At 45.3% G+C, this 26,427-nt stretch overlaps 1 protein-coding gene across 5 annotated transcripts in view; it reads right to left on the minus strand.

Moving 5' to 3' along the window:
- The window catches only part of CSF3R (colony stimulating factor 3 receptor), a 126,498-nt gene that overhangs the window by 30,295 nt on the left and 69,776 nt on the right, over nucleotides 1-26,427 (minus strand). For 2 of the 5 annotated variants that reach the window (XM_033955292.1, XM_033955291.1), the window contains exons 2-5: nucleotides 3,535-3,619; nucleotides 2,332-2,628; nucleotides 1,477-1,600; nucleotides 1,022-1,209 (exon numbers count right to left, since the gene is read on the minus strand). In XM_033955292.1, the coding sequence (XP_033811183.1) occupies nucleotides 1,022-1,209; nucleotides 1,477-1,600; nucleotides 2,332-2,628; nucleotides 3,535-3,598 (673 nt within the window). In that variant the 5' untranslated portion in view covers nucleotides 3,599-3,619. Of the gene's footprint in view, nucleotides 1-1,021; nucleotides 1,210-1,476; nucleotides 1,601-2,331; nucleotides 2,629-3,534; nucleotides 3,620-5,382; nucleotides 5,479-16,313; nucleotides 16,324-26,427 lie in introns of those variants that run through there. The other 3 variants (XM_033955293.1, XM_033955290.1, XM_033955294.1) reach the window with 3 other exon arrangements.

Below are 26,427 nucleotides of genomic sequence, written 5' to 3' on the forward strand. Positions count from 1 at the left end.
TCGCAGCAAGGGAATCTTCCTGTCCTGATCGGTTTAACGGCCGCAGCAGGAACCCGTCCCACCGCGAAGTCGGCCGGCATGAGGGATGCCCAATCCCTCCTGCTGCAAACCCCTGAAGAAGAAGAGACAGGCTGCATGGGCTGGGGAGTGGGAAAGGAAGGGAAGGGAAGGAGAGAGGCTGGAAGGGCTGGCAAGGGAGGGAAGGAGAGAGGTCCACCCACTTTGAGCTAAGGGCTTCCCAAATTTGGTTGTCTAACTATGCCACAGCAATGCGTGCCAAATTTTCTGGCACCATTTAGGGTGCCATATATAGAATCTGGTGGAAGGGGTGCAAGTTACACATTTGGTGGGTAATTTTTCCTGGGGTTAGTTCCATAAACATTTTTCACGCATAGATACTGGTATATACATGTGAAAATAACATCTTACAAAGGGATATAGTGCTGTTTAAGTGTGTAAACTCCTATTATTTATTTGTTATTTTAAAAATTTATATACTGCCTACGTTCTAAGCAGTTTCCAAACAGCAAACATTCATAAAATTAAATGACTTTTAACCATCTTGTCCAAATACAACAAGCATTATTTCTGCAACCCACATACAAGCAGTAACAAACCGCTTACATAATAACCTCCCCACGCCTTATTTTACTAAATTGCGAAAGGAACTCTGAGTGTTGGGAGCAGCGTGGAGAATTCAGCACGGCACCTTGTACTAATAACCGCTATAGCGGTTTAGTAAAAGGGGGGGATGCAACCTCTACATGTAGGCGTCAACAAACAACTGAGTTTTTAGTAATTTCTTGAACTTAGGGCTCTTTTTTTTTTTTTTTTACATGTTTATTTATGACATGGTGTGAAATCAGGTGCTTTGGCAGTGTTCCACCCATTGTGGTGCTTATTGTAGAAATAGAGTTTGGGTTTAAGACAAGCATAAAGCCAACATTTAGACCTAACTTAAGCATCATTTTCCTAGTCAGCTGATTAAGAGAAAGTTACTCATAACGTCGCAGTTCCCAACCTGCATCCATTGGAGCCAAGCATAGCTTATCGGACTGCGTTTTGCCGAGAGCATTTTGGGCGGTCACCCAAATGTCTTCTTTCTGGTACAGGTTGAGATGTTTTCGGGGGATTGTGCAGTGATTCTGGTCTTTTCGTGGGGCGCAGTCTGCCTTCTTATCCAGGACGGCTCCATCTCGGTCTCTGGTTCTGTAACACATGTACACTTTTTTTTTTTCCCTCCCACTTTCCAAAGCAAACATGCTAGTGCATTCAAACACCTTCTCTCCGTCTTCATAAATAACCAAACCTGTCCTTTATCCTGCATCAACAATGATAATATGTAGACTCAGGGTGCTTTTACTTATCTGATTAGTTTGGAAACAAATTTTAACTTGAAAATAGCTTGTCTTTAACCAAGATGGAATCTGAGAACTGTTTCTTATGCTCCTGCACCATAGGCCTATAGACTCTTACCTGCACCTCTTAAGAGTAACATTAGTCTCAATGTAGGTTTCCGGTCCTGGATCCCACATGCAGGTTAAGCTCTCCTCTGTAAGGTTCATGATGCAGCTTAAATTGTTGGGCTTTGATGGTGGGTCTAAGTAAAAGAAACTATATTATAAAAGTAGTCTGGATGGTATGTCCCCCCTTCCAATGTTAATAAGGTGTCTATAATGACATCTAGAATTTAAAATATTTTATACCAGCTTTAGGTACACATAGAACAAAATTCTAGATTAACAGAATATTTAAAATTGAATAAAGACATACAGTATATTCATTAAGGAGGTCAATCTTCTAATCACACCTGTGTTTGATAACTTCTGATGCCCTCATGTCCCTTATCCTCAAAGCTGATTTCTGTAGCTAAGAATTTTTCTAAGAACATAAGAATAGTCTTACTGGGCCCGACCAATGGTCCATCAAGCCCAGTAGCCCATCCTCATAGTGGCCAATCCAGGTCACCAGTACCTGGCAAAAACCCAAGGAGTAGCATACAGAATCTCAAAGAATAGCAAAATTCCAGAATCCCAGAGAGTAACAAGATTCTAGAATCCCAAGGAGCAGCAACATTCTATACAGAATCTCAAAGAATGGCAAGATTCCGGAATCCCAGATAGTACCAAGATTCTAGAATCTCAAAGAGTAGCAACATTCCATGCTACCGATCCAGAGCAAGCATAACAGACTATGGACTTTTCCTCCAGGAAATTGTCCAAATCTTTCTTAAAACCAGCTACGCTATCCGCTCTGGCAATGTCCATGGTGGTTCGCTTGTCCTGTATATAGAAGAGTAAGTTCAATAAACACTGCCTGGAATGGACTTACAGCCTGCATGAATCTCCACTCTGTCCATCAGCTGAGGTATCCCTTTTCCAGCAGCATAGCACGAGAGCAATCCTCTGGTGTGGTTGAAGTTGTGAATGGTCACCCTGGATCTGATCCCCCAGGTATCGTTTTTCTGTTGGGTCTCTGGAAGATATTCATCATTAAGTTTCCATAGGATCCGGATCTCCTCTTCTAAGTCAAGGCAGCTGTTTTGGATAATGGTGCAGGTGGCTGTGACCGGAGATCCAAGAGAGATTATGGGTGACTCTAGTGATACATGAGCACATGACTGGATACCTGCAGGGATAAAATCAAGTGGAAAGTAATGGAATCCATGAACATTGCTGAGCACAGCTGCATCAAGTCTCTTCCTTGATGTGTCCTGGGCTCCTAATACAGCAGATATTTGACCACGTGAAGGTGGGCCTTAAAGAATGCACACCCAAAACTCCCTCTTAAATGTGTGAATAGAATCTACCCACCCTCAGTCCACTAAATCCACCCTACAAGGAAGGCCTGGGCATCAAATTTCTCCTGTCTAAAATGTCAAGTTAGTCCTGAGAAAACTTGATTTACCCATAGTAACATATTAAATGACAGCAGATAAAGACCCGGATGGTCCATCCAGTCTGCCCAACCATACTTGCTCTATATATTAATCATTTAATTTAAATTGTTCTTTTTCTTAGATATTTCTGGGCCAGAAACCCGGAGCTCTTCCCGGTAGTGTGAGTAGGTTCTATGTACTGGAGTCTCCGTCAAAGCTCACTCCAGCCCATCTTAACCATCCCAGCCCATCCTCAACTAAATGGCCACATATGGGGAACACAGACCGTGCAAGTCTGCCCAGCACTGGCTTTAGTCCTTCAATATATATCTACTATTTTCTGATTAGAGATCCTCTGTGTTCATTCCATGCTTTTTTTTTTTTTTTTTTTTACCCAGGCTGTGAGAATGGGCTACTGGGCTTGATGGACCATTGGTCTGACCCAGGATGTCTTTTCTTATGCTCTTATAGATTTTACCTGTTTAGCATGAAGAATGGAAAGCAGGTCAATTCCCCTAGGAACATCCATTGCCATTCTAGAAGGTGTCAGATTGTAAAACAGTGTGATTGGATGGGAGTGCAAGTAGGGATGGGGTGGAAGAGGGAATAGAGGCTGTCAGACAGGTTCTACCTGGTCTTTAGGTTTTTTTCTTTACCTTTCAGAAGCAGAAGCAGGTGTAGAGTCCCCAGCATCACATCCCAGGACTTAAGTAATGCCATGGTCCTGCTCCTCGAGAACCCCTGGAATTCATAGAGAGAGTTAAGCGTTGTAACCTTTGATCTCTGATCGCTATTTTGAGATTTATTGTTAGGTAACTAGTGACGGTCATTGTTCAGCAGCTTAGCCTTTGTGGAAAAAAATTTAAAAAGTCATTGGGGAATACACTTTCACTGTCGTCTCATCCAGCTCTTCTCCAAGGCATGGTCTACTCCACGCAGAATCTACCTTCTGCAAAAAAATCTACAATACAAGCGTGTTTTCCACTCCATGTTCAACTTTCTAGGCGTAAAAACTTGGAATGACCTTACTGAAATGACCAGGATTGAACCTAACCACACCAAATTCCGGAAGAAACTGAAAACTCATCTATTTGGCACCTAATCACTTGTATCCTCTTCTCCTCCTGTATCTTCCTGCCCTCCATTGTCCTCCTTACCCTCTTCTAACCCCTTCCTCTGTAATGTCGCCAAGAGCTTGTATAGGTATGTGTGACGCACAAATGGAAGAAATAAATAAATAAATATATTTTCACACACAGAAAATTGCGACTCCTGCTGACCATTTAATGGTAGCAGTAACCAAGAGCACAGGCCATTGTCTCCATCCTAATGGTCAATATATTTAACATGATAGTAATGCTGTTGACTTCATTTTAAGTTAAATGATGTAATCACTCAATTCCCTTTTGTGAACAATTAAATCAAGGCTTTATCAGGGACAAGGATGTAGCAAATCAGATTCCTTGTTACTGAAGGAAGGTTTCACACGTATCAATCACACTTTTATGGGAATCAAAGAGTACCCGGGGGAAGGTAGATGTGTCCAACCAGTAGTAAAAGCTTTCCTCTAGGCTGAAAGTATTCAGTACAGCAAAGAAAACAAGACAAAACCAATTTCTAGTTACATTTTCAGCAATACATCTGAGGAATGGGGCAAATTCCTTGAAAGCTGGTTACAAATGTATTGTGTTAGTTCAACCAAAGGATGGAGACGCAGTCCAAGTGTTGACCTTGTGAGCACTGCTTTTATTCTGAGCAATGACGGAAAGACTTAAGTCCTCCACCTAAACAAAGATAAAATATAGGACTTCATCCCCCATTAATAACCTAAATAAAGAAACATTTAGGGGGAGTAGCAACATGGAGGAAACAGCAGCCCCCCCACCCCATTTAGAACACGAAAGGACAAACTCACAAATAATACAAGGAAAGACGCGTATATGACAATACAGATACAATAATTATAGTATATGTATATAGATGGCATAAATAGGTAAGATTCACATATATTTAACTCATGTATTGTAACACCATTACTGGAGCTCATGTATTGTAACACTTACCGAAGCTCATGCAAACCGCCCAGTATTGACTCCCCAGTCATTAGAGGCGGTATAGAAGCTCCAAATAATCAATTAAAAGACATGCCCCCTCTTTTACACAGGGGTGCTAAGCTTTGTAGCGTGCACTAAACGCTAATGCGTGCATGTTATCCTATGGACGCATTAGCGGTTAGCGTACGTGTCGATTTAGCGTGTGCTAAATCCACGCTAAAACGCTTAGCGTGCCTTTGTAAAAGAGGACCATGGTCCTCCATAGATACATATATATAGGACTCGGACTTCCAATGATACAAAGATTTCATAGCCAGCATTTTCAATTTGGAAAAGGCTCTTGGGATGACTTCCGCATGCCATCAGCGTGTTTAAGCATCTGGACAAGCATCCATGTTTTAAAATTCTGTATCAGCTTTGAAATAAACTTTTTGGCTGTCTAGTACCTACCCCATTCTGGTGTCCCCGAAGCCTATTCTCGCATCTTGATTCTATGAACAGAAACCTTTCAGTTCTCTGGAAAGTTTACAGCGACTGCTCCTTCTGAACGCAAGTGTCGTTAGTTGCTGTGACATTCTTCGGCAGGATTGCAAGACACTTCCCAGAACCGTGCCTTACAGGAAGGACAAGACCACAGAGCTGTACACGCAGACACCCACATCCCTGCACACAGAGCCGCTGTGACACACACGTACACAGATCTGTGTGCAGAGTTACAATCAATACTTCTGCACACAAAGGCATGCAATGTCACGGATGCACTGCGTTAGGATCAATATATGATTAGGGAGCTCTCGTTTGGAAATGACACTGAAACAATGACATTTCGTGGTGCTTTTCCAAACAATTGTTTTATTTTGTAATTCTGGTTCGCTCCATGTAGTGTATGTTAAATGCTTTTAGCACTTGCTAAATCAAAAAACAAATACATCTGTACAAACTTGGACTATAGCCCACACCCATTCCTACAAACACAAACACACACTGCCAGACACAAAGTTCAGTGTGGGATAGAGAAGAAAATGGACTTCCGAGCTGGGACTTTCACAGTTTGCAGTGTATTTTTTAAAAAGCTCACGTGGATTAAAAACTGGCTGGCGGATAGGAAACAGAGAGTGGGAGTAAATGGACAATACTCGGACTGGAAGAACGTCACCAGTGGGGTGCCGCAGGGCTCGGTGCTTGGACCCGTGCTCTTCAACATATTCATAAACGATCTGGAAATAGGTATGATGAGTGAGGTGATTAAATTTGCAGATGATACGAAGTTATTCAGAGTAGTGAAGACGCAGGGGGATTGTGAAGATCTGCAACGCGACATAACCACACTCGAGAAATGGGCAGCGACTTGGCAAATGAGGTTCAACGTGGATAAGTGTAAGGTAATGCATGTCGGTATCAAAGATCCCATACATGAATACAAGATGTCCGGGGAGACCCCCCCCCCCCCCAGGAAAGAGGCTTGGGAGTACTGGTCGACAAGTCGATGAAGCTGTCCGCGCAATGTGCGGCGGTGGCAAAAAGGGCGAACAGAATGCTAGGAATGATTAAGAAGGGGACGACGAACAGATCGGAGAAGGTTATCATGCTGCTGTACCGGGCCATGGTACACCCTCACCTGGAATACTGTGTCCAGCACTGGTCACTGTACACGAAGAAGGACATGGTACTACTCAAAAGGGTCCAGAGAAGAGCGACTAAAATGGTTAAGGGGTTGGACAAGTTGCCGTACAGTGAGAGATTAGAGAAACTGGGCCTCTTCTCCCTTGAAAAGAGAAGACTGAGAGGGAACATGATCGAAATATTCAAGATAATGAAGGGAATAAACTTAGTAAATAAAAACAGATTGTTTACCCTCTCCAAGGTAGGAAGAACGAAAGGGCACTCTATAAAGTTAAAAGGGGATAGATTCCGTACAAAAGTAAGGAAGTTCTTCTTCATCCAGAGAGTGGTAGAGAACTGGAACGCTCTTCCGGAGTCTGTTGTAAGGGAAAACACCCTCCAGGGATTCAAGAGAAGGTTGGACAAGTTCCTGCTGAAGCAGAATGAATGCAGGTATGGCTGTCTCGGTTAGGGCACTGGTCTTTGACCTGGGGGCTGCCGCATGAACGGATGCTGGGCGCGATGGACCACTGGTCTGACCCAGCAGGGGCTGTTCTTATGTTCTTAACATGAGACTTTTATTTTTAAAAAAAGATAAAAATATATGATGGATTACTAGCCATCAGAGCAGCGAGACTAGACTGCCACCTCTCAAATCTGCTGACCACGACGTCCAACTACAAAACATTCAGGAATGAACTGAAAATATAGTATTCAAGAAATTTGTCAAATGATCTAACCAAACCGTTTCGACTCTTCCCAGATCCCGACGCAAACTATATCTATCAACCTTGTAATCTAATGCCCAGGCCAATTCTTGTTGTAAACCGCCTAGAACTGATAGGTATTGGTGGGATAGAAGACACTAATGGAATGTAATATATATGTGAGGTTGTGGGAAAAATACGGTGGCACATCGGCAGCAGCCATTTTATCAATTATAGGATTTCAAGTGTATTTGAATGCTTAATTGATAAATGTCAATATTGTACTTGATTTAAGATTTGAAATGAATAAAGATTAAAAAAAAAAAAAAAAGATGGTTGCAAAAAGCAGCAGCACTCAAGACTCTGTATATGTAAGTAGAGAAGTTTGCCAAAGGCGTTTAATGGGACAGGAGGGGCTCCTGCCTGGTTAAACCCCGCCGAGTTGACTAGGTAGTGTAGCTGAATATCGGTTCTAACCAGCCATTGTGAAACTGAAACCAGCTAGATTAGGGGCAGAGCCATTACTTACCTGGTTGACAACGATATTCGGTTTGCTAACCCGCTCCGTAATTGGATAAAGGTGGGACAGCAAACAGATTGTCCTAATTTTATCCACTGAGCCAATCTGGCACCACTCTGAATATAGTCTGATGGCCAGTTGCATTGAATATTGTGTCTGTAATAGCTTATAAACTGCTTACCGCCCAGTGGCATAGTAAGGGGTGGGGTGGGGGAAGGCGGTTTGCGCCGGGCGCCATCACGGTGGGGGCACTGACACCCTTCCTCCTCTCCGCCCTCACCTCTTTCCACTCCTCCTCCCACCCCCTTCCCTTCCCACATTCCTCGAGATGTTCACCGCCGTGAGTAAGAACTTCAACGTACTCCTGGTGACTGCATCGGCTCCCGCTGATGTCACTTCTGGGTGCCGTACGTGGGAAGTGACGTCAGAGGGAGAGGACGCGGTAGCAAGGAACACGTTGAAGTTGTTGGTCACAGCGGTAAACAACTAGAGGTATGGGGAAAGGGAAGGAGGGGTTCATGCATGGCGGTGGGAGGGGCACCTCTCACCCTCACTACACCACTGTTACCACCACTTGCTGAATATGGCCCAGTTTATAGCTACTTGCACTTAGGAATAAACTTGATGGGTTGAAGTTAGGACCTAAATTTGTGAACTGGATTAGAAATTGGTTGATGGACAGATGCCAGAGGGTGGTGGTTAATGGAAATAGCTCAGAGGCAGGAAAGGTGCGTAGTTGAGTGCCTCAAGGGTTGATAAATGCAAAGTGATGCATATTGGGAAGAATAACCTGAATCACAGTTACCGAATGCTAGGGTCCACCTTGGGGATTAGCGTAGACAATACAATGAAATCTTCCGCCCAATTTGCAACGGCGGCCAAAAAAGCAAATAGGATGCCAGGAATTATTAAAAAAGATATGGTTAACAAGACTAAGAATGTTATAATGCCCCTGTATTGCTCCATGATGCAACCTCATCTGGAGTATTGCGTACAATTCTGGTCTCTTTATCTCAAGAAAGATATAGTGGTGCTAGAAAATGTTCAAAGAAGAGCAACCAAGATGGTAAAGGGGATGGAACTCTTCTTGTATGAGGAAAGACAAACAGTTAGGGCTCTTCAGCTTGGAAAAGAGAGGGCTGAGGGGAGATATGATTGAAGTCTACAAAATCTTCAGTGGAATAGAATGGGTACAAGTGGATCGATTTTTCACTCTGTCAAAAATTACAAAGACTAGGGGACACTCTATGAATTTACAGGGAAATACTTTTAAAACCAATAGGAGGAGATTTTTTTAATTGAGAGAATTAAGATCTGGAATGCATTGCCAGAGGTTGTGGTAAAAGTGGATAGTGTAGCTGGCTTTAAGAGAAGTCTGGAAAAATTCCTGGAGGAAAAGTCCATAGTCTGTTATTGAGAAAGACATGGAGGAAGCCTCTGTTTGCATGGAATGTTGCTACTCTTTGGGTTTTGGCCAGGTACTAGGGACCTGGATTGGCCACCGTGAGAATGGGCTACTTGGCTTGATGGACCATTGGTCTGATCCAGTAAAGCTATTCTTATGTTCCTATGTTTGACTGTTTGTGGATGATACTAAAATGTGTAAACCCCTGTTATGAAAAGTTTATTGAGTGTGCTTGATTTATTTCCCCAATCTCCTGGCTCTCATCCCATTTTGTATACTGAACGATTGATATTCTACTGTCCTATCTACACACTGGTGTTCAGTGAACTCTTTCTTTTCCTTGTAAACCACTTAGATCTGCCTCGTGCAGTAATTATGGTATAGCAAATGTGAATTATTATTGTTATTATTATTACAGAATACATGTGAAGTTCTTATTATTAGTTCTTCTGCTCTGAGATACTCTTGTCTTCCACATTTTCCTCTACTGGTTTCCTTCTGACAAATAATTTGTTTTGTCCAACTCTGTTTTGTTAAGATTTTCCTTCCCCTTACTAACCATGGTTCATTAGCAGACCAAAAACATCTCCAAAAACTGTGCATTCTGATTTATCTGAGGAGTAAACCATCTGGTCCTGTCACCTTCACCCGATATCGGAATTTTCCCCAACTCTTCTTCTATATTATAAGATTCCATGATGACAATATGGGTTATAGAAAGGTTTCACTAAAGAGCTCGATTTTATATTCATAATAGTTTTATGATGAAAACTACTCTTCATCCACAAATACATTATATATTAGAGCTGTTAGAGAGCAGTTTGACTAAATCTACTTTTTACTCTTTGTCTAGCAATTCTTTAAAAATGTAGGTGGTGGATAATTTGAGGTTTCTAAATAGCCTTAATCTTACTGAGTTACTGTAAACATATAGGGGTCCTTTTACTAAGGCGCACTAGTCGTTTAAGCGTGTGTTAAATATTAGCGTGCTAAACGCTAACGTATCCATAGACTATAATGGACGCGCTAAAACGGCTAGCGCGCCTTAGTATATACCATCCTTGAAAATTATTAGCACACGTCGGGCTACCTCGTTCGCAATCTTGGCCCCTACAATATGGAATTCCTTACCTCTTCATATTAGGGCAGAAAACAACATAGGGAAATCTAAAGACCTACTGTTAAATCACCGGCCTCTGGAACGACCTCATTGTCCCGCTGCGGAACCTGGACTCCCTCCAACTATTCCGAAAACAACTGAAAACCTGGCTTTTCTCTAGCATATAATAATCTCTTCTCCTGATTACATCCCCTCTTTTTATGCTTTGTAAACTCTTTCTTCTCTCTTCCCATATTTTTTAAACTCTGTAAACCGTGTCGAGCTCCACTTCAGTGGAGAAGATGCGGTATATAAACTAGAGGTCTGCACGGGAACGGAGATCGCGGGGATCCCCCCCTGGCCCACGGGACTCCCACGGGGACGCCCCCTGGCCCACGGGACTCCCATGGGAATGCCCCCCTGACCCACGGGACTCCCACGGGGACGCCCCCTGGCCCATGGGACTCCCACAGGGATGAAAACAGCCTACCTAAATTCTGGCGATGCAGGCATGCAGCTTACAAGTCCGGCGTCGCGGCGGGAAATAGCCATGCTGAGCAGTGAGCTCAGCACGTACACAGATGAAAGCCTTGCTTGCTGATTGGTCCGGCGGCCCCGCCCCGCCGTGCCACCGGACCAATCAGCAAGCAAGGCTTTCATCTGTGTACGTGCTGAGCTCACTGCTCAGCATGGCTATTTCCCGCCGCGACGCGGCCGGACTTGTAAGCTACATGCCTGCATCGCCAGAATTTAGGTAGGCTGTTTTCATCCCCGTGGGAGTCTCGTGCGCTATGGCTCTAAGTCAGGGGTGCCCAACATGTCGATCGCGATCAACCGGTAGTTCAGGAAGGCAACGTGAGTCGACCGCAGAGCCCATCCCGGGCTCCGTGATAGACTCGTGTTGCCGTCCCGATCTACCGGGCCTATCAGCCTTCCTCTCCCCAACGTCAAAGACGCCAACGCGGGCATTAGGCTGTTTTTTGTCATTTCGGGTGGGGGGTGGCGGTGGCAGCGGCAGCAGCAGCCCGAAAAAGAAATCATCCTGGCCGGGGTTGGTGTCATGCTCCGGAGCTTCTACAGTCTTCCTATCTCCCTCTCCCTTCTACCTGCTTCCGGCCACACCCCCTGCTCCGCGGCTCTCTTTGGCAACTCAGCACCAGCGATCGACACAAACTTCTGATGTCGGGGCCTACCCTCTGCGAGTCCCGCTTGTTTCAACTTCCTTTTTCCACAAAGGCGGGACTCGTAGAGGGAAGGCCTCGATGTCGGCAGCTTGTCTTGATCACCGCTGCTGACGAGTTGCTGAAGAGAGCTGCGGAGCAGGGGGGTGTTGCTAGTTGCAGGTAGAAGGGAGAGGGCCAGATGCAGGACTCATGGGTGAGGGAGGAGAAGAGAGAGAGAAAGAGAGAGGGGAGGGAAAAAAAGGAAATATTTCATACTGGGCTGGGCCGGAGTGGAGGGAGGGTGGAAAGATTCTGGCTACCAGGTGCAGTAACAAAGGAAAATGGGGGAAAGCTGAAAATGGAGATAGTGACACAAAGAAGAGAAAGGGTAAGCAGGACCTACTGAATAAGGATAGAGATACAGAGGGGACATGAAGAGGAGGTGAAATAGAGACATAGAAGTAATGCTGAAAAAGTGGGGGGGGGGGGAGATAAAGACATTGAAAGGGCAAATGGTGAACATGGGGTAAAGACAAGGACAGAGACAAATGAAGATTCTGAAAAAGTGGTGAGATAGGGATATAGGTGAGATGGACACAAAGAAGGGTGATGCTGGAAAATAGGTGGAATGGTAATTCTGACAAACACAGAAGGGAAATGCTGGATCAAGGAGAGATGGGGCTCAGGCTGGATGGAATGAGGAGAAATGCCTTGTTGGCCCGGAACTTCCTCTCCTACGTCAGAATTGACGTCAGGGAGCAGAATGCTGGTCAGCGCGACGCTTCTGCAGGGAAAGCTTGGGACAGCGGTGGCTTGGGGGCTATTCCCCGATGGCAGTGGCAGCAAACCGAGTGGCTTGGGGGAGGGCACGGAGAAAGAAAGAAAGGGGGCAGACAGGGAGACAGAAAGAAGGGGGAACAGGGAGACTGAAAGAAAAAGTTGGGGGAGAGAATGAGGTCTGGAGGAGAGGAAACATACAGGAGGCTGAAAGAAAGGAAGAAAGATTGGATGCACATTCAGAAGAAGAAAGTGCAACCAGAGACTCATGAAATCACCAAACAGCAAAGGTAGGAAAAATGATTTTATTTTCAATTTAGTGATCAAAATGTGTCAGTTTTGAGAATTTATAACTGCTGTCTATATTTTGCACTATGGCTCCCTTTTACTAAACTGCAATATCATTTTTTAGCGCAGGGAGCCTATGAGCATTGAGAGCAGTGCGAGGCATTCAGTGTAACTCCCTGTGCTAAAACCTACTATTGTGGTTTATTAAAAAGGGAGGGGGTGTATTTGTCTATTTTTGTATTTTGTTACCGAGGTGACATTGCATAGAGTCATCTGCCGTGACCTCTTTGAAAAAACCCGGAATATGAATAATTAACATTTTCTCTGCCTTTCATTGTGCTTTGTGTTTTTTTTAAATTTTATTGTTGGTAGATCATTTTGACTTAGTCATTATAAAAGTAGCTCGCAAGCCCATAAAGTGTGGGCATCCCTGCTCTAAGTCTTCTTACTCTGGGGCACCAGACCTCCCTCATACAAAGGCCGGGAATGCAGAGTTGGTTCCATTCTCGGTAGGGGATGCCTTGGTAGGCTCACTGCTCAGCCACTGGAAACCCAGATTCGGTCTTGTTCTGGGTGGAGGACACTTGTGAGGTGGGGTGGGGTGGGGAGGGAGGCTAGTTTGCGCCATCGTGCAGGTTCACCACTCTGCCTCTGCTGGCAAAAGCACAGTCTGTCCCAATCTAGGGGGAGAAAACCTAGCAGGGACCAGGCTGCACCACAATACTGGCTTCTAGAAAGCACAATGGACTGGGGGGAGGGGTCTAGCAGTGTGTGGCACCATTTGGACCCATGTAGACTTGCACGGCCATTCAGATGCTGACCTGAGGTCCCTTTCCATCCAGCATCTGCCTCTCCTCCTCTTTCCATCCAGCATCTGCCCCTCTGTCTGCTGCTTCTGCCCAGCATCTGATCTGTCTCCTCTCTTCCTCCTTTCTGCCCCCTCTGTCATCCCATCCATCATCTACCCTTCTTTCTCCCCCTTCCATCCAGCATCTGCCCATCTTTCCCCTCCTTTCAGCCCAGCATCTGCTTCATTTCTCTTTCTCCCCCTTCTATTCAGTGTCTGCTCCATCTTTCTCTTTCCTCCATTCCATCCGTATCCTCCCCTTCTCCTCCTTTCCATTCAATGTCTTCCTCCCCTCTCCTTTTCTTTACATCCATCATCTGTCTTTTTCTCTCTCCCCAGGCATTCCAGCTTGTCTTATCTTTCCCCTTTCATCCAGTGTGTCTGATCCCTCCCCATTTCTATCTACATTCTGTCTCCTCTCACCTCCTACATCCAGTATCTACCCCCTCCCACCTGACACCTCAGCCACCGCCAGACTGATGCAAAGCCTCTCCTCCGATGTCAGCTTTGACTTTGGGGGAAGACTTCTGGGTCGGCTACATATGGCTTGCTGCAGGCTGCCTCCAACCCCTGCTGTTATCTGGACTTGAATGAAGTGGTGGAAGGGAATGCATTTTTGGACACAGAAGTCATGAACTGGGGAGAGAGGAAGGGAGGGAAAGAGATGCTGAGGTGGGGGAGGGAATAGAAAGAGAGAATTGGGTGTGGGTGTGTCAATGAGCGGGAAAGAGAGATGGTTGTGTACACACGGCAAATGGAAGAAAGAGGAGAATTTTTGGTCGTAGGGAGGAAGGTACAGAATGTGATAGGGAAGAAAAAGATGAGAGTGAGAAATGTGGCAAGGAACAATGGGACAGATTGAAAGGGATGCAAGAGGGAGGAATTATAGACAGTGGTGAAGGGAATGGAGGGAGAGATGTGGCATAGTGTTGGAGAGGGGTGATAGAAGGAGAAATGTTGGGCATGGGGCTGGTGGGCAGGCACGAAAGATGAGAAAGAGATAAATGCTAGACCATGGTAGGGGGAACCAATGGACAGCAATAGAATAATTTACAGAAGATGGGAAAGCGGAAAAAAGAAACTGGGACCAACTTTATGGAAAAATAAGTCTCCAGACAACAAAGGTAAAAAACGGAATTTATTGACTAAAATATGTTAGCTTTGGGAAATGTATATGGCAGATGTCTTTGTTTTGTGTTCAAAAGAAAAGGAAATGCATTTCTGGTTTTATTTCTACAGTGTTGAAGTACTTGTTGACCCTTGCTGTGACTGTTGGGGATCCCCAAGCACCGCCAGCAGAGGACCTCCTCTAGAGATGGCCAGAACTCCCCTCCACCAAGCGCAGCAGTCGCTGGTAGCATCCATGAGCCACTGAGGTGCCAGCATCTGTGACTCAGGGACGCTACTGCTGCCTGCCAAGCTTGGCAAAAGGGACCCCCAGCCAACTGCAAAGGAAGTCCTCAGCTGACAGTTTTTGGGTTCTCATCAGCTGAGTATTTATATTTTATATTTACATTAGAGGTTCTGGTAGAAACCCATTTACAAAGTATGTATTCTTCCCAATTAATATTTCCAAATTAATAAAGTCTCTTTGCTTATTTGTAAATGGGTCTCTACCAGAGCCTTTAATTCAGTAGCATAATTAAATAAAATAACTATTTCTGAAGTTTATAGGGAAGGATGGTGACGGAGGGGATTCCTCGTGGGGACGGAGGGGATTCCTCGCGGGGACGGGTGGGGACGGAGGGGATTCCTCGCGGGGACGGGTGGGGACGGAGGGATTCCTCACGGGGACGGGTGGGGACGGGTGGAATTTGGGTGGGGACGGGTGGGATTTGGGTGGGGATGGGTGGGATTTCTGTCCCCGCGCAACTCTCTAATATAAACCTAAGGCTTAGTTTAGTTTAGTTTAGTTAATTAGATTTGGTTACAGCCAGGGTTATTCGATCATCTTCATTCCCTACTTTCCCCACTGTGGTTTACCTTCTATGTATTCTTTACTCTTAATTTGTAGTTCTTCCCATTTTCCTAATGTTTCAAGTTGGTCATGGATTATTTTGTGAGTATTCATTCGTTTACTGTCTCCCCTTTTTAATTACAAATTGTGAAACGCTTAGAAGTTTTGATTTGCGTTTTATCAAAAATTTTAATAAACTTGGAAACTTGGACCCCTAATTTTGGAGAAATAAATAGGGTTCCTTGTACAACTGAATTATTGACATTAACTTCCATTAGAGATATTATTAAGATTGTTTTCTAGGAATAAGGATGTTTTCTTTCATGGTTCTCAGATTGTTTTCCCCGAACGATGCCTTACTCAAGTGATGAAAGTTTTACCTGTTTCACCTTCTGGCCTTTTCCTTACATATGTCTAAGTATCAGTATGTTTAAGTAACAGGAAAAAACCCCATATATTTTGTTTGAAACTAATCACTTGACGGTTTCCTTATAGGACAAGCCTTCTAAGGTTGGGTTACTTTTCTCACGATGCCTGATTCTGCTTGTATGTCTAAATATATGTTTATATTTTTATCAATTTTGTACCTCGCTTAGTAAAACTAAATAAGCGATTCATCAAACTAAAATAAAACTTGAAACTGGATAGTTTAAATTTAGAGGTATTGCAGACAATAAGATTTAACTTTCCCCTTCCAGTTGGGGACTTTTGAGTACTGCAGTTTGAGCATAATTTCTTGTAGATTGTAGAACGCTCTTTTCTTTTAAATTTTGTTTTTGTCTCCTCATGACAGAAACAATCAATCCTGCCAGAAACCCCCTCTTTCCCTCCCAAAAAAATCAGACAAGTAAAAGCCCCCTCCCTCAAAAAACAAACAAAAAAGAATGACAAAAGGAAGCAGAAAGATCAACCATGGAAGGTTCCGAGTATTGGTATCATGGTGGAGAGTGACCATGGAATAAAATTTAAGAAGCCCCCCCAAAACCCAATCAGACACTGAGATGATCTGCACTCACCTTAGCATAATCTGGTGTGTCCCCCCCAGCAGCATCCCCATAATGCATGGAGCCAGACTAGTCTGCCAAGTTAAATAGCTACAAAAATGCAACTTCACTTCCCCCTCTCTGTTTGTTAGTGACCGTCAAAACACTGTTACACATCAAGTCAACAGTTCCTATGTTGGACCACAAAAGAGCTTCAGCCACTGAACTCAAGGCTCAAATAGCTTCAGACCGCTGGGGGAACAGAGTGAGGCAGTGTCTCAAACTTTTTTAGCTCTGGTACACTAGACAGAGCAAATGGTTTTCGCGGCACATTATAATTTAAATTATAAAAATTACAAAATCTATAAAAAATTAACCCACCTCCTTTTATGAAGCCGCCTTACTGTTTTTTATCATGGATTGTGGCGGTAAAAGTTTTGACACTTATAGGAATTCTATGAGCATCGAAGCTTTTACCTCCAAAGCTGGCGATAAAAAACACTAACGCGGATTCATAAAAGAGGGGGTAAATCTGAGAATTATTTATTTAAAGTTCTTTAAGCTATGGATGGGTAACTGTAACAACAGTGAAACTAAAGTAGAAAGAATAGAATTCCTAATCAATGCGATGGATGAGCTTGTTTTTGAGTGCAAATCAACTCAAAACACAGCTCAATAGTTGACAAGCAAACACGAATTTCATCATCCACCATCTGCAGTCGTTCTCTTTTTTCAGATTTAAATTTCTGTCAGAGCTGAAAATCCAAGTTCGCAAAGACAAGAAGATCCAAACGGTAACAAAGCCTCGATTGTTTTGTTGCTCATAAAAAATAAAAGTAAAATTACTTTCCGTTAGTTTTCAAGGACCAATCACGTCAAAGAATGATGCTTGTTTGGGCGGTTGTATCCTTACGCACACAGACGCTCATAACATTGACAGACTCTTGTTTACGCGACATACATGTCATCTCTTCTAGTTCAATCTCTTTGGGGCAGTTTGAGAGACACGGTCTAGAAATAACCCTCAGGCAGTTCTGCTCCCATTCCATGGAAAAATAAGCTCTTATTTGATCCGGGAGTAGCAGACTCGTCATTTACTTCGTATGCTGATTTTTTGTAGACATAGCACGAGTCTGATCACTCTGAAGTTTCATGAAGCCCCACCTACTTTTGGGAACATGGCAAGGTTAAAATTTAACGAAAAGGTGCATTCAGTTGCCAAAGTAATGTGCATTTTCTAAAGATGTTGTCATAGATAAACTTTGAAGGCCACATAGTAGAGAAAGACACCCATACAGTTTCCAACATAAAATCTCTGCATAAATTTTATTTTTAAGTGAAATCTGTTTTTATTAAGCAACAACAAGAACACAGATAAACAGCAGGACAAAGCTATTTCAAATATGAAAAACAAAGCTCCCTACCCCCAAGAGGACTGGACTCTGATGTCCTCTCAGGTTACAAAGTATCCCAACCCCCCCACCAAACCCCACCCAGCACCCCACTCCCCCCAACCCCCAAATCAGACAGGCGGGATGGAATACGCTTGTAGTCTATTCAAGATACGACTACGAACCCGGGGAGGCAAACTGTCCAAATAAGGAGTCCAAATATGAACAAAGTGTCTACTCCGGCGGCGGGAGGAAGAAGCCAGCAGGGCCTCCCATCCAAGAAGAGCATGTAATTTATTCCGCCAATACCAGAAGGAGGGAGGAACCTCCGCCAGCCAGAAATTCAAGATACATTTTTTCCCCAGAATATAACATTTGCTCAAAAACAATTTCTCCGCAGAGGTGTACACAGAAAACAAGGAAAAATGAGCGAATAACATATGATATACAGAAACAGGAACAGAAACTCGCAAGAGACCCTGAAGAAAGGAAGCCAGGGCCCCCCCAAAAGCTCTGAATACTCTCGCAACCCCAAAGACCATGAAAGTAAGAATTCACCTCCGTATGGCAGGTGAGACAGGAGGGGGTATCAACACATCCCATATGGTAGGCCCGGCTCTGGGAAGCATAGGCTCTCAACAAGGTCCTAAAATGGCATTCACAAAGCTCCGCACTATGCACCAAAGCAGGAACACCGCGAAGAGCCCGAAGCAAAAAGCCCGCCCCGAGCTCCCGCCCCAAATCCCTCTGCCAAGCCATCAGTATCAAAGAAAAATCCCGCGGTAGACCAAGCGCCCCAAGTTGCTTATGAAATAAGGAAACCGAGATCCCAGAAGCTGAGTCCTCCCCCCCTTCCAAAAAGTCACGAAAACTAATCCCAAAATCCAAAGAAAGAGAGCTCCGAGGAAGGGACCGCACGTAATGCCGCAATTGGCAATGAGCAAATGGAAGACCCAAAGAGGGCAGACCCCCTACTCAGCAACTCGTCGCAGGAGAGGAGCGTGCCGCCTTCCCGCAGCAACTGAAAAAGATACTCAAACCCTCTAGCTCGCCAACGCCCAAAGAGAGATGGGAATAGCCCCGGAGGAAAGGAGAGATTGCCGGTCAAAGGCAGTAACACACTAACATGAGGATCCTGCCGCCAAAACGGCAGCAGCCGTCGCCACACCTCCCAAAGTGGACGAAACAAAATACTCCGCCGACAAAATACGGGCAGCACTGCCAGCCTAGCATGCAATAAAGAAAGAAGGAGAAAAGGATAGTAATAATCGCGCTCCAGAAAGAGATCAGTATAAAGGTCCGTACCAAAAACCCAGTCCCGGACGTGGCGCAACAGACACGCCTGATTATAAAGAACTATATCCGGCACCCCAAAACCTCCCCGGCTCCAGGAGCCCACCAACAACTGCCACCGCAACTTAGGTCGCCGACCACCCCTAAAGTACTTGGACAACAAAGAGGAAAGGGCCCGGATATCCTTACGCAAGAGATACAAAGGCAAAGTCTGCAGTACATAAAGCCACTTAGGGAATAAAACCATCCGAAAAAGTTGCACCCTCCCCATCAAAGAAAGCGGCAGATTACGCCAGGCGGCCAACACCGAGCCGGTAGTGGAAAGCAAGCGAGCGATATTCAACCGGTAAAGCTCCCGAACATCCATGGACAATTGAACTCCCAAATAGCGAAAAGAAGAATCCGCCCAATGCAGTGGAAAGGTCCCCCTCCAAGATTGCCGGAGATCTCCAGGCGAAGCCAGAGCCTCTGATTTCTTCAAATTTAAGGTGAACCCTGAAAAATCCCCATATTCCCTAATACTCTCCAAAAGGGTGGACAGAGAGCGTTGTGGGTTAGTCAAAAAAACCAAAAGATCATCGGCAAAGGCCGCAATTTTAAAATGAGAGGCTCCCAGTTGAAGGCCACTGATGTCGACATTAGCCTGGAGCTCCCGAATCAAGGGATCCAAGGAAAGCACAAACAGCAGAGGTGACAAGGGACAGCCCTGACGGGTCCCCCTGCAAATGGGAAAGGAGTCCGAGAAGCCACCATTCACCGAAATCCGTGCCACCGGATCACTATAGAGTGCCAAAAGAGCTTTGAGAAAAAAGGGGCCAAAACCGTACGCCCTCAGCGTAGCAAAGAGGAACCCCCACCGCACCCGGTCAAAAGCCTTTTCTGCATCAAAGCTCACCAGGACTGCGGGGGTCCCATCCACTCCAAATTTCTCCAGGGCCAGCAAGATACGGCGAAGGTTCTTAGAAATAGGCCGATCACGCACAAAACCTACCTGCTGCTCCGATATTAGGGAAGGTAATACTCGAGCCAACCGATTCGCCAGCACCTTAGCCATCAGTTTCGTCTCAAAATTGAGCAGGGAGATGGGTCTATAGGAGTCCGGCAGGGTCGGATCCCGGCCCGGCTTAGGAAGAACAATGATCTGCGCCGAATTCAAATAACGGGGCAAAAACCCCTTGGCCACATTCAAATTAAAGATTTCCGACAACAACGGAGCAATCTCACCCACCAACAACTTATAAAATTCACCCCGGTAGCCATCGGGTCCCGGAGATTTGCCCAACGGGCTGGCACGGATCGCCCACTCCACCTCCTCCGCCAGCACAGGGTGCTCCAACATTACAGAGTCAGCTGTAGTGAGACGGGGTAAATCCAAGCTGTCTAAATAGACCCCCCCCATCAAGAAGATCCGGGCCAGGCGAGGCATACAAGTCAGCGAAAAAGTCCTGCAGAATTCGACCAATATCCTCAGTCTTATGGTGAAGCAAGCCCCGCGCATCGCGCAGAGCAGCGACACCTGCGGATCCCCAATAAGAGCAAGCCAAACGCGCCAACATCCTGCTACTCTTGTTGGCGAACCGAAAAAGTTGAAATTGATAATGCTCCCGAAACCGCTGAGCCCCCCTATGCAGGAGCTCATTCAAGACCTGCTGTGCTTCCAAAAGCTGCTTTTTAAGCGCCAACGTGGCGGCGCTCGCGAAGCGACGCCGCAGAATCCGAACCCTAGTCTCCCAAGCAAGAATCTCTCTGTGCCGTGCCTTAGCCTCAAAAGCTACAAACGACATGATTTCCCCACGCAACACGGCCTTCGCAGCCTCCCAATAGAGAATAGGATCCTCGCGATGTTGCATATTAGCACTTTGGAAATCTCTCCATTTAGCCAGCAAAAATTCATGAAAGCGGGCATTACGATATAAGTGACAGGGAAATCGCCAGGAAACACCCCCCACCCGCAGTGACCCCCAAAGCCAACGCAGGCCCACCCAAGCATGGTCCGAGATTTCAATGGGGCCCAACACGGCTTCTTGAACCGCAGGGAGGAGGTCCCGGGACAGAAGAATAAAATCAATGCGAGAAAGCGTCCCATGGGCACGAGACAGATGGGAATAGTCCCGCTCCATCGGATGAAGAACCCTCCAAACGTCCAATAAGTTCAAAGAGGAAGTCAGCATGCTAGCCCCCGTGCAGGCCCCAAGCGACTCTCTTCCCACAGAAGAAGATCGATCCAACCGGGGATCAGGGACCTCATTGAAGTCGCCCCCTAGAATCAAAGGAATGTCACCAAACTGCAACAAGAGGTTACGCAACGTCCGAAAAAATTTGGCAGAAGGATTATTAGGAGCATACAAATTACAAAGCAATAAGGGTTTATTGTTAAGAGAGACTGAGGCAATAAGGTACCTACCCTCAGGATCCCGAAGTACCTTGCGAGTTTGGAGGCGAAGACCCTTACGAAAAAGCATCACCACCCCGCCCTTTCCCCCCAGAGCCGGAGCCTCCAAATGTGTACCCACCCACCAAGAGCAGAGCTTAGCATGCTCCTCAGAGGACAACCGGGTCTCCTGAAGAAAAGCAATGGAGGCCCTCCTACGATTCAAGGCTTGCAATATTTTATACCTTCTAATCGGAGAATGAATCCCCCCCACATTCCAAGATATCAGGTTATGTTCCAGGAAAGACTAAAAACAGAGCCAAAAGCAGATACAGAACATCCCATCGGAAAAGGCCAGAGGAGCATCCCAGCCACCACCCCTCTAACCACACACTCAAAAAACACCACCAATCACCCACCTGTCTAACCCATAAGAGAACCCCGTCCCCAACTGATCCCCCCACCCCCTCCCCCTGCCCCCCCCAACTACCCCCCGCCCCCCCATGACCCACACCAACCCAAGTACCGCACCCCAATTGGTGCCACTTCCAGAAAGCAGGCACGCCCACTGCAGGCCCCCCACAGAACCCCTCAGCCCCCAGACCCACCCCAAAACTGACAAGCCATATGCTACTACCAAAAAAGAGCCAGAGAACAGGAGCCCCCAGACAGAGAATACCGCAACCAGCATCCCAACCATCCAACAAGCAAACAGAACCCCCACCAACCCCCCCTCCAAACAAGCAACCCAAGCTCACTGCAACCACACCGCAAAACCCGACCCAGACCCTCCCTCACACAAAAGAACGTACTCAAAGAAGCCCCCAGACAGACCCCCCACAATACAGACCACTTCCACTCCAACCCCCCATACAACTTCCCCAGATCACAAAGCACACAAACCCGCCCCCCCCCCCCACACACAGCAAAGAAGAGCAGACTCAAAATGCAGGAAACCCAACAAGGGAAAAAATCTGTTCATAACGTGGAGTGAAATCAGCAGAAGCCCCAACATCCAAGGGGGAAGGTCCTCGGAGGAATCAGCGCAGCACTCTCGAAACCTAGAACCACAGCATCCAGCTCCCAACGGGGACAGCTCCACCAAAGAAGCTCGGCCGCAGATCACGGCGCCACCTCAGGGAACTTCTCCTCCACAAACTGCCGAGCCGCCTCTGGAGTGTCAAAATGGTGTGGCCTGCCGGAGTGCACCACCCGCAACCGTGCAGGGTATTGAAGAGAGAAAGGAATACTGCGCCGGACAAGACTGGAACAAAGGGGAGAAAACTTGCGCCGAGCCTGCGAAACCTCCGCCGAGTAATCCTGGAAACAGAGGACCGGTTTGTTGTTATAGAGCAACTTCTTCCCCTGGCGCAGGGCCCTCAGAACCGCAATCTTATGGCGATAGTTGAGCAGGCGGCAGATAACCAACCGCGGGCGCTCCACTCCATCTCGCCGGGACCCCAATCGATGCGCCCGCTCAATATAGATGGGACCCAACTGCTGCGGAAGGGCCAAAGACTCCAGCAGCCACTTCTCCAAAAAGTCCCCCAAATCAGAGTCCCCCAGAGACTCAGGCAAGCCCACGAACCTCAGGTTGTTCCGGCGGGACCGGTTCTCGAGGTCCTCCACCTTGGCCCGGAGCACTGCCAGAGAGGTAGAGTGGCCCGCCTGGTCCTGCGTGAGCCTCTGCACAGCATCCTCAGCAGAGCTGACCCGCTGCTGTGTCTCCCGAACCTCCGAGGTCAGAGCGGCAAAACGCTGATCCAGCGTGTCTAGTTTATCCAATATGCGTTGCAGCTTGTCTCCCAGCGTGCCCTCCAGCGCAGACTGCACTTCAGCGGTAACCTTCGCGACCCAGAGGGAGCTGGGGGTTTCCGGCGATGCAGGCGCCACATGCGCCGCCATTTTATTTTCAGGCTGTTTCCTGCGCTCACGGTCCGTCTTGTTAGGACGAGGGGCCATCCCCCCGACAGCCGCGAAATCGCTGCAGGAACGCCCGACAGTGCTCCCCTGCGTGCCGACACCAGGAGCCGAGGTAATCAGTGCCGATTAACATTTAGTGTTGCAGCGGGCGTACCGGAGCCACGAGCCCGTCCTGCTCACAGCCCCATGCTTCCGCCGGAAGTCATAAATTTTATTTTAGTCCAAACTGCCCCCCCCATAAATCAATATTTCACCAGGACCAGCATGGCTACCAGAGCTCTGTTTTGAGAGAAAACCCACCTTTGAAGGCATTTTTTTAGGCTTCTTGCCCATAATGACTTGGAATATTCAGTTGTGTTTAAAAATTGCAGGGTTTAACAAGGGTTCTCTATTGGTATTCAGAAGACCGAAACCCTTTGGACTTACTTCTTACCATTTAGAGAGTCACAAGTGGCCCCGTTTCTGAATCCACTCTACCGTTTACTGCACATTTCTGATACTTTTTGGTACTTGCAAGGCTAGGCAAGAACACAAGATCTATATTCCACATGGCAGTCAAATGTGAGTTCAAATCCAGAAAGGGCCAAAGGTCTCTCTCCAGAATGAAAATCACTTAGTAGCTCCACTGATAAAGTCTGATCAACCAATTGGAATGACAATTTTTGCTTTCTCTGAAGTTGAAAGTTCAACAGGTGCAGCGGTATGCAAAAATGAATTTGCTTGTATTACATAGAAACAAAACCATGATGCCAAAGGCCAAATGGCCCACCCAGTCTGCCCATCTGCAGTAACCATTATCTCTTCCTCTCTCTAAGAGATCCCAGGCTTTCTTGAATTCAGACACAGTTTCTGACTCCACCACCTCTTCTGGGAGACTGTTCCATGCATCCACCACCCTTTCTGTAAAAAAGTATTTCCTCAGATTACAGAGCCTATCACCTCTCACTCTAGAGCTTCCTTTCAAATGAAAGAGACTCGACTCATGCGCATTTACGCCACGTAGCTATTTAAACATCTCTATCATATCTCCTGTCTCCCACCTTTCCTCCAAAGTATCCAGATTGAGAGCTTTAAGTACTTGTCCCCATACGTCTTGTTATTTGGTTGTCCGTCCATATCTACAGCGAGTGTATGGCTTCATGTCATAAAGAACAGAGTAGAAAACAAAAGGAATTGACCCCAAAATATCCACAAAGAAGAAAATCCAGAGAAAACCAAAAAAAACCTCTGTGGAGTGACGATGTTCCCAAATGGACTTTATTTGAAAGTATCAAAGTTGCAAAGGTACACTAAAATCATCCGCATAAAATAAATGCAAGCAGTGTCTCACTTCCGGTTCACCACACAATTGTTTTCCACATACTCACCTTTATAGGACCCCCAGGGACATTACATTACATTACGGATTTCTATTCCGCCTATACCCCTGAAGAAGACTTTTTGTCGAAACGTGGACTGTGTTGGGTCCTGTATCCCTAGCGGACTAGGTCCTTTAAGGCTCTTATGTGGATGTTTTACTTTTATGTGGATGGAATTATTTTATATGGATGATTTTAGTGTACCTTTGGAACTTTGATACTTTCAAATAAAGTCCATTTGGGAACATCGTCACTCCACAGAGTTTTATAAAGAACAGAGTAGTCCAGTCTTTGTTTTACCCCAGCGCATGCAGAAACCTTGCACTGATTTCAAAATAAAATGTAAACGTCTCTGGGAAAAGGTGACTGAAATGACAGATCCGAAATGTTGCGAATGGCCGATTTTCAAGTAATGGGACCATAAGTCGTCTGAAAAGTCACATTTGAACTTCTGCAACTTTTTTATTTGTCCACATAAAAGGATGGGGTTTTGACTGTTGTGTTATAAATCGTTTGCTCTAATAGAATTCATTAAAACCTCATATTTTGTTTCTGGTGACTTTTACCTTTTCCCAGAGATGGTCACAAACGCGAACTACATATCCCTACCTGCACTGGGGATAAAACCAGCCCAAAAGGAACAAGGATAAAACAAATATTTTTCCTCTCTAGTGGGTTTCAAAAGAGTAGGGAAGAGGAAGAGCGTGCCTTACAAAACTTACAGAATCATTGAGCCATCGGATGAGGCAAAGGGGAAGCTCTCAGCCTCTCACACAACAAATATTGTGGGACCACTTGTTGTCTTTGGCAACAAAGAAAGGTGTTTTAGAGAGGACATCCAACTCTGAATAAGGAAGTCGAAGTCAGTATGTTGCTGGCGATGTTAGTATTTATTTAAAATATTTATCGCCCGCATTATCCCACAGTTCTAAGCGGGGTACAAATCACTCGTACGTACACAATGAAACACACAAGACATACAAAAAAAACCCATCCAAAAATGACATACTGCTTTGGATAACTAATACTTAAACAGATCATGCAGTCGTTAATCACATACAACTGTACTATAATGAAACTATAAGAATATATCTAATGCTTAAGTGCAATAAATTTGAGTGAATAATAATGTTTTTAGCTGCTTACACTCCGATAGCCCATAAATCCAAAGGCAGTTCATTCCATCTCTTGCTCCTTCAATATGAAACATTGACTCTCTATAAATAAATAATCTAGCTTGTCTAAAAAGAGGAATATCCAACAATTGTTTTTGAGAAGATTAGAATACCATAATATAAAATTAATTAAATATTAAATTTATTGATTTCTTTAATTCAATTCATATCCTAAAAACTAACAAAATTTATTTCATCTACATTTAAAATCTACAATAACATGTAATACAAATGCTACTAATGACAAAATCATAGGCTAGAAAAAGCTACAGGTACCATCTAAAGCTTTACAATAGAGTCCATCAATCAGTCTTCAAAATTCTTAATTTTGCACTTTGTTTTACATGTTATTGTAGATTTGAAATGTCGATGAAATAAATTTTGTTAGTTTATAGGATATGAATTGAACTAAAGAAATCAATAAATTTAATTAATTTTATGTTATGGTATTCTTGGAATAGTATTTTAATGAATTGAATATCAGTAATTGACTATATTTACCCTACTTTGTATAGTTGTGGATAAGACTGTAAACAGCACAAAGGCTTGAGCACAAGTAATGGAGCCGCAAAACTCACAGGACCATCATCTCTCAAACGTTTGAAAATTAAATACTGATTCCGTAAACGGTGGTAG

The sequence above is a fragment of the Geotrypetes seraphini genome, chromosome 8 (assembly GCF_902459505.1).
Source record: "Geotrypetes seraphini chromosome 8, aGeoSer1.1, whole genome shotgun sequence".
Lineage (NCBI taxonomy): Eukaryota > Metazoa > Chordata > Amphibia > Gymnophiona > Dermophiidae > Geotrypetes > Geotrypetes seraphini.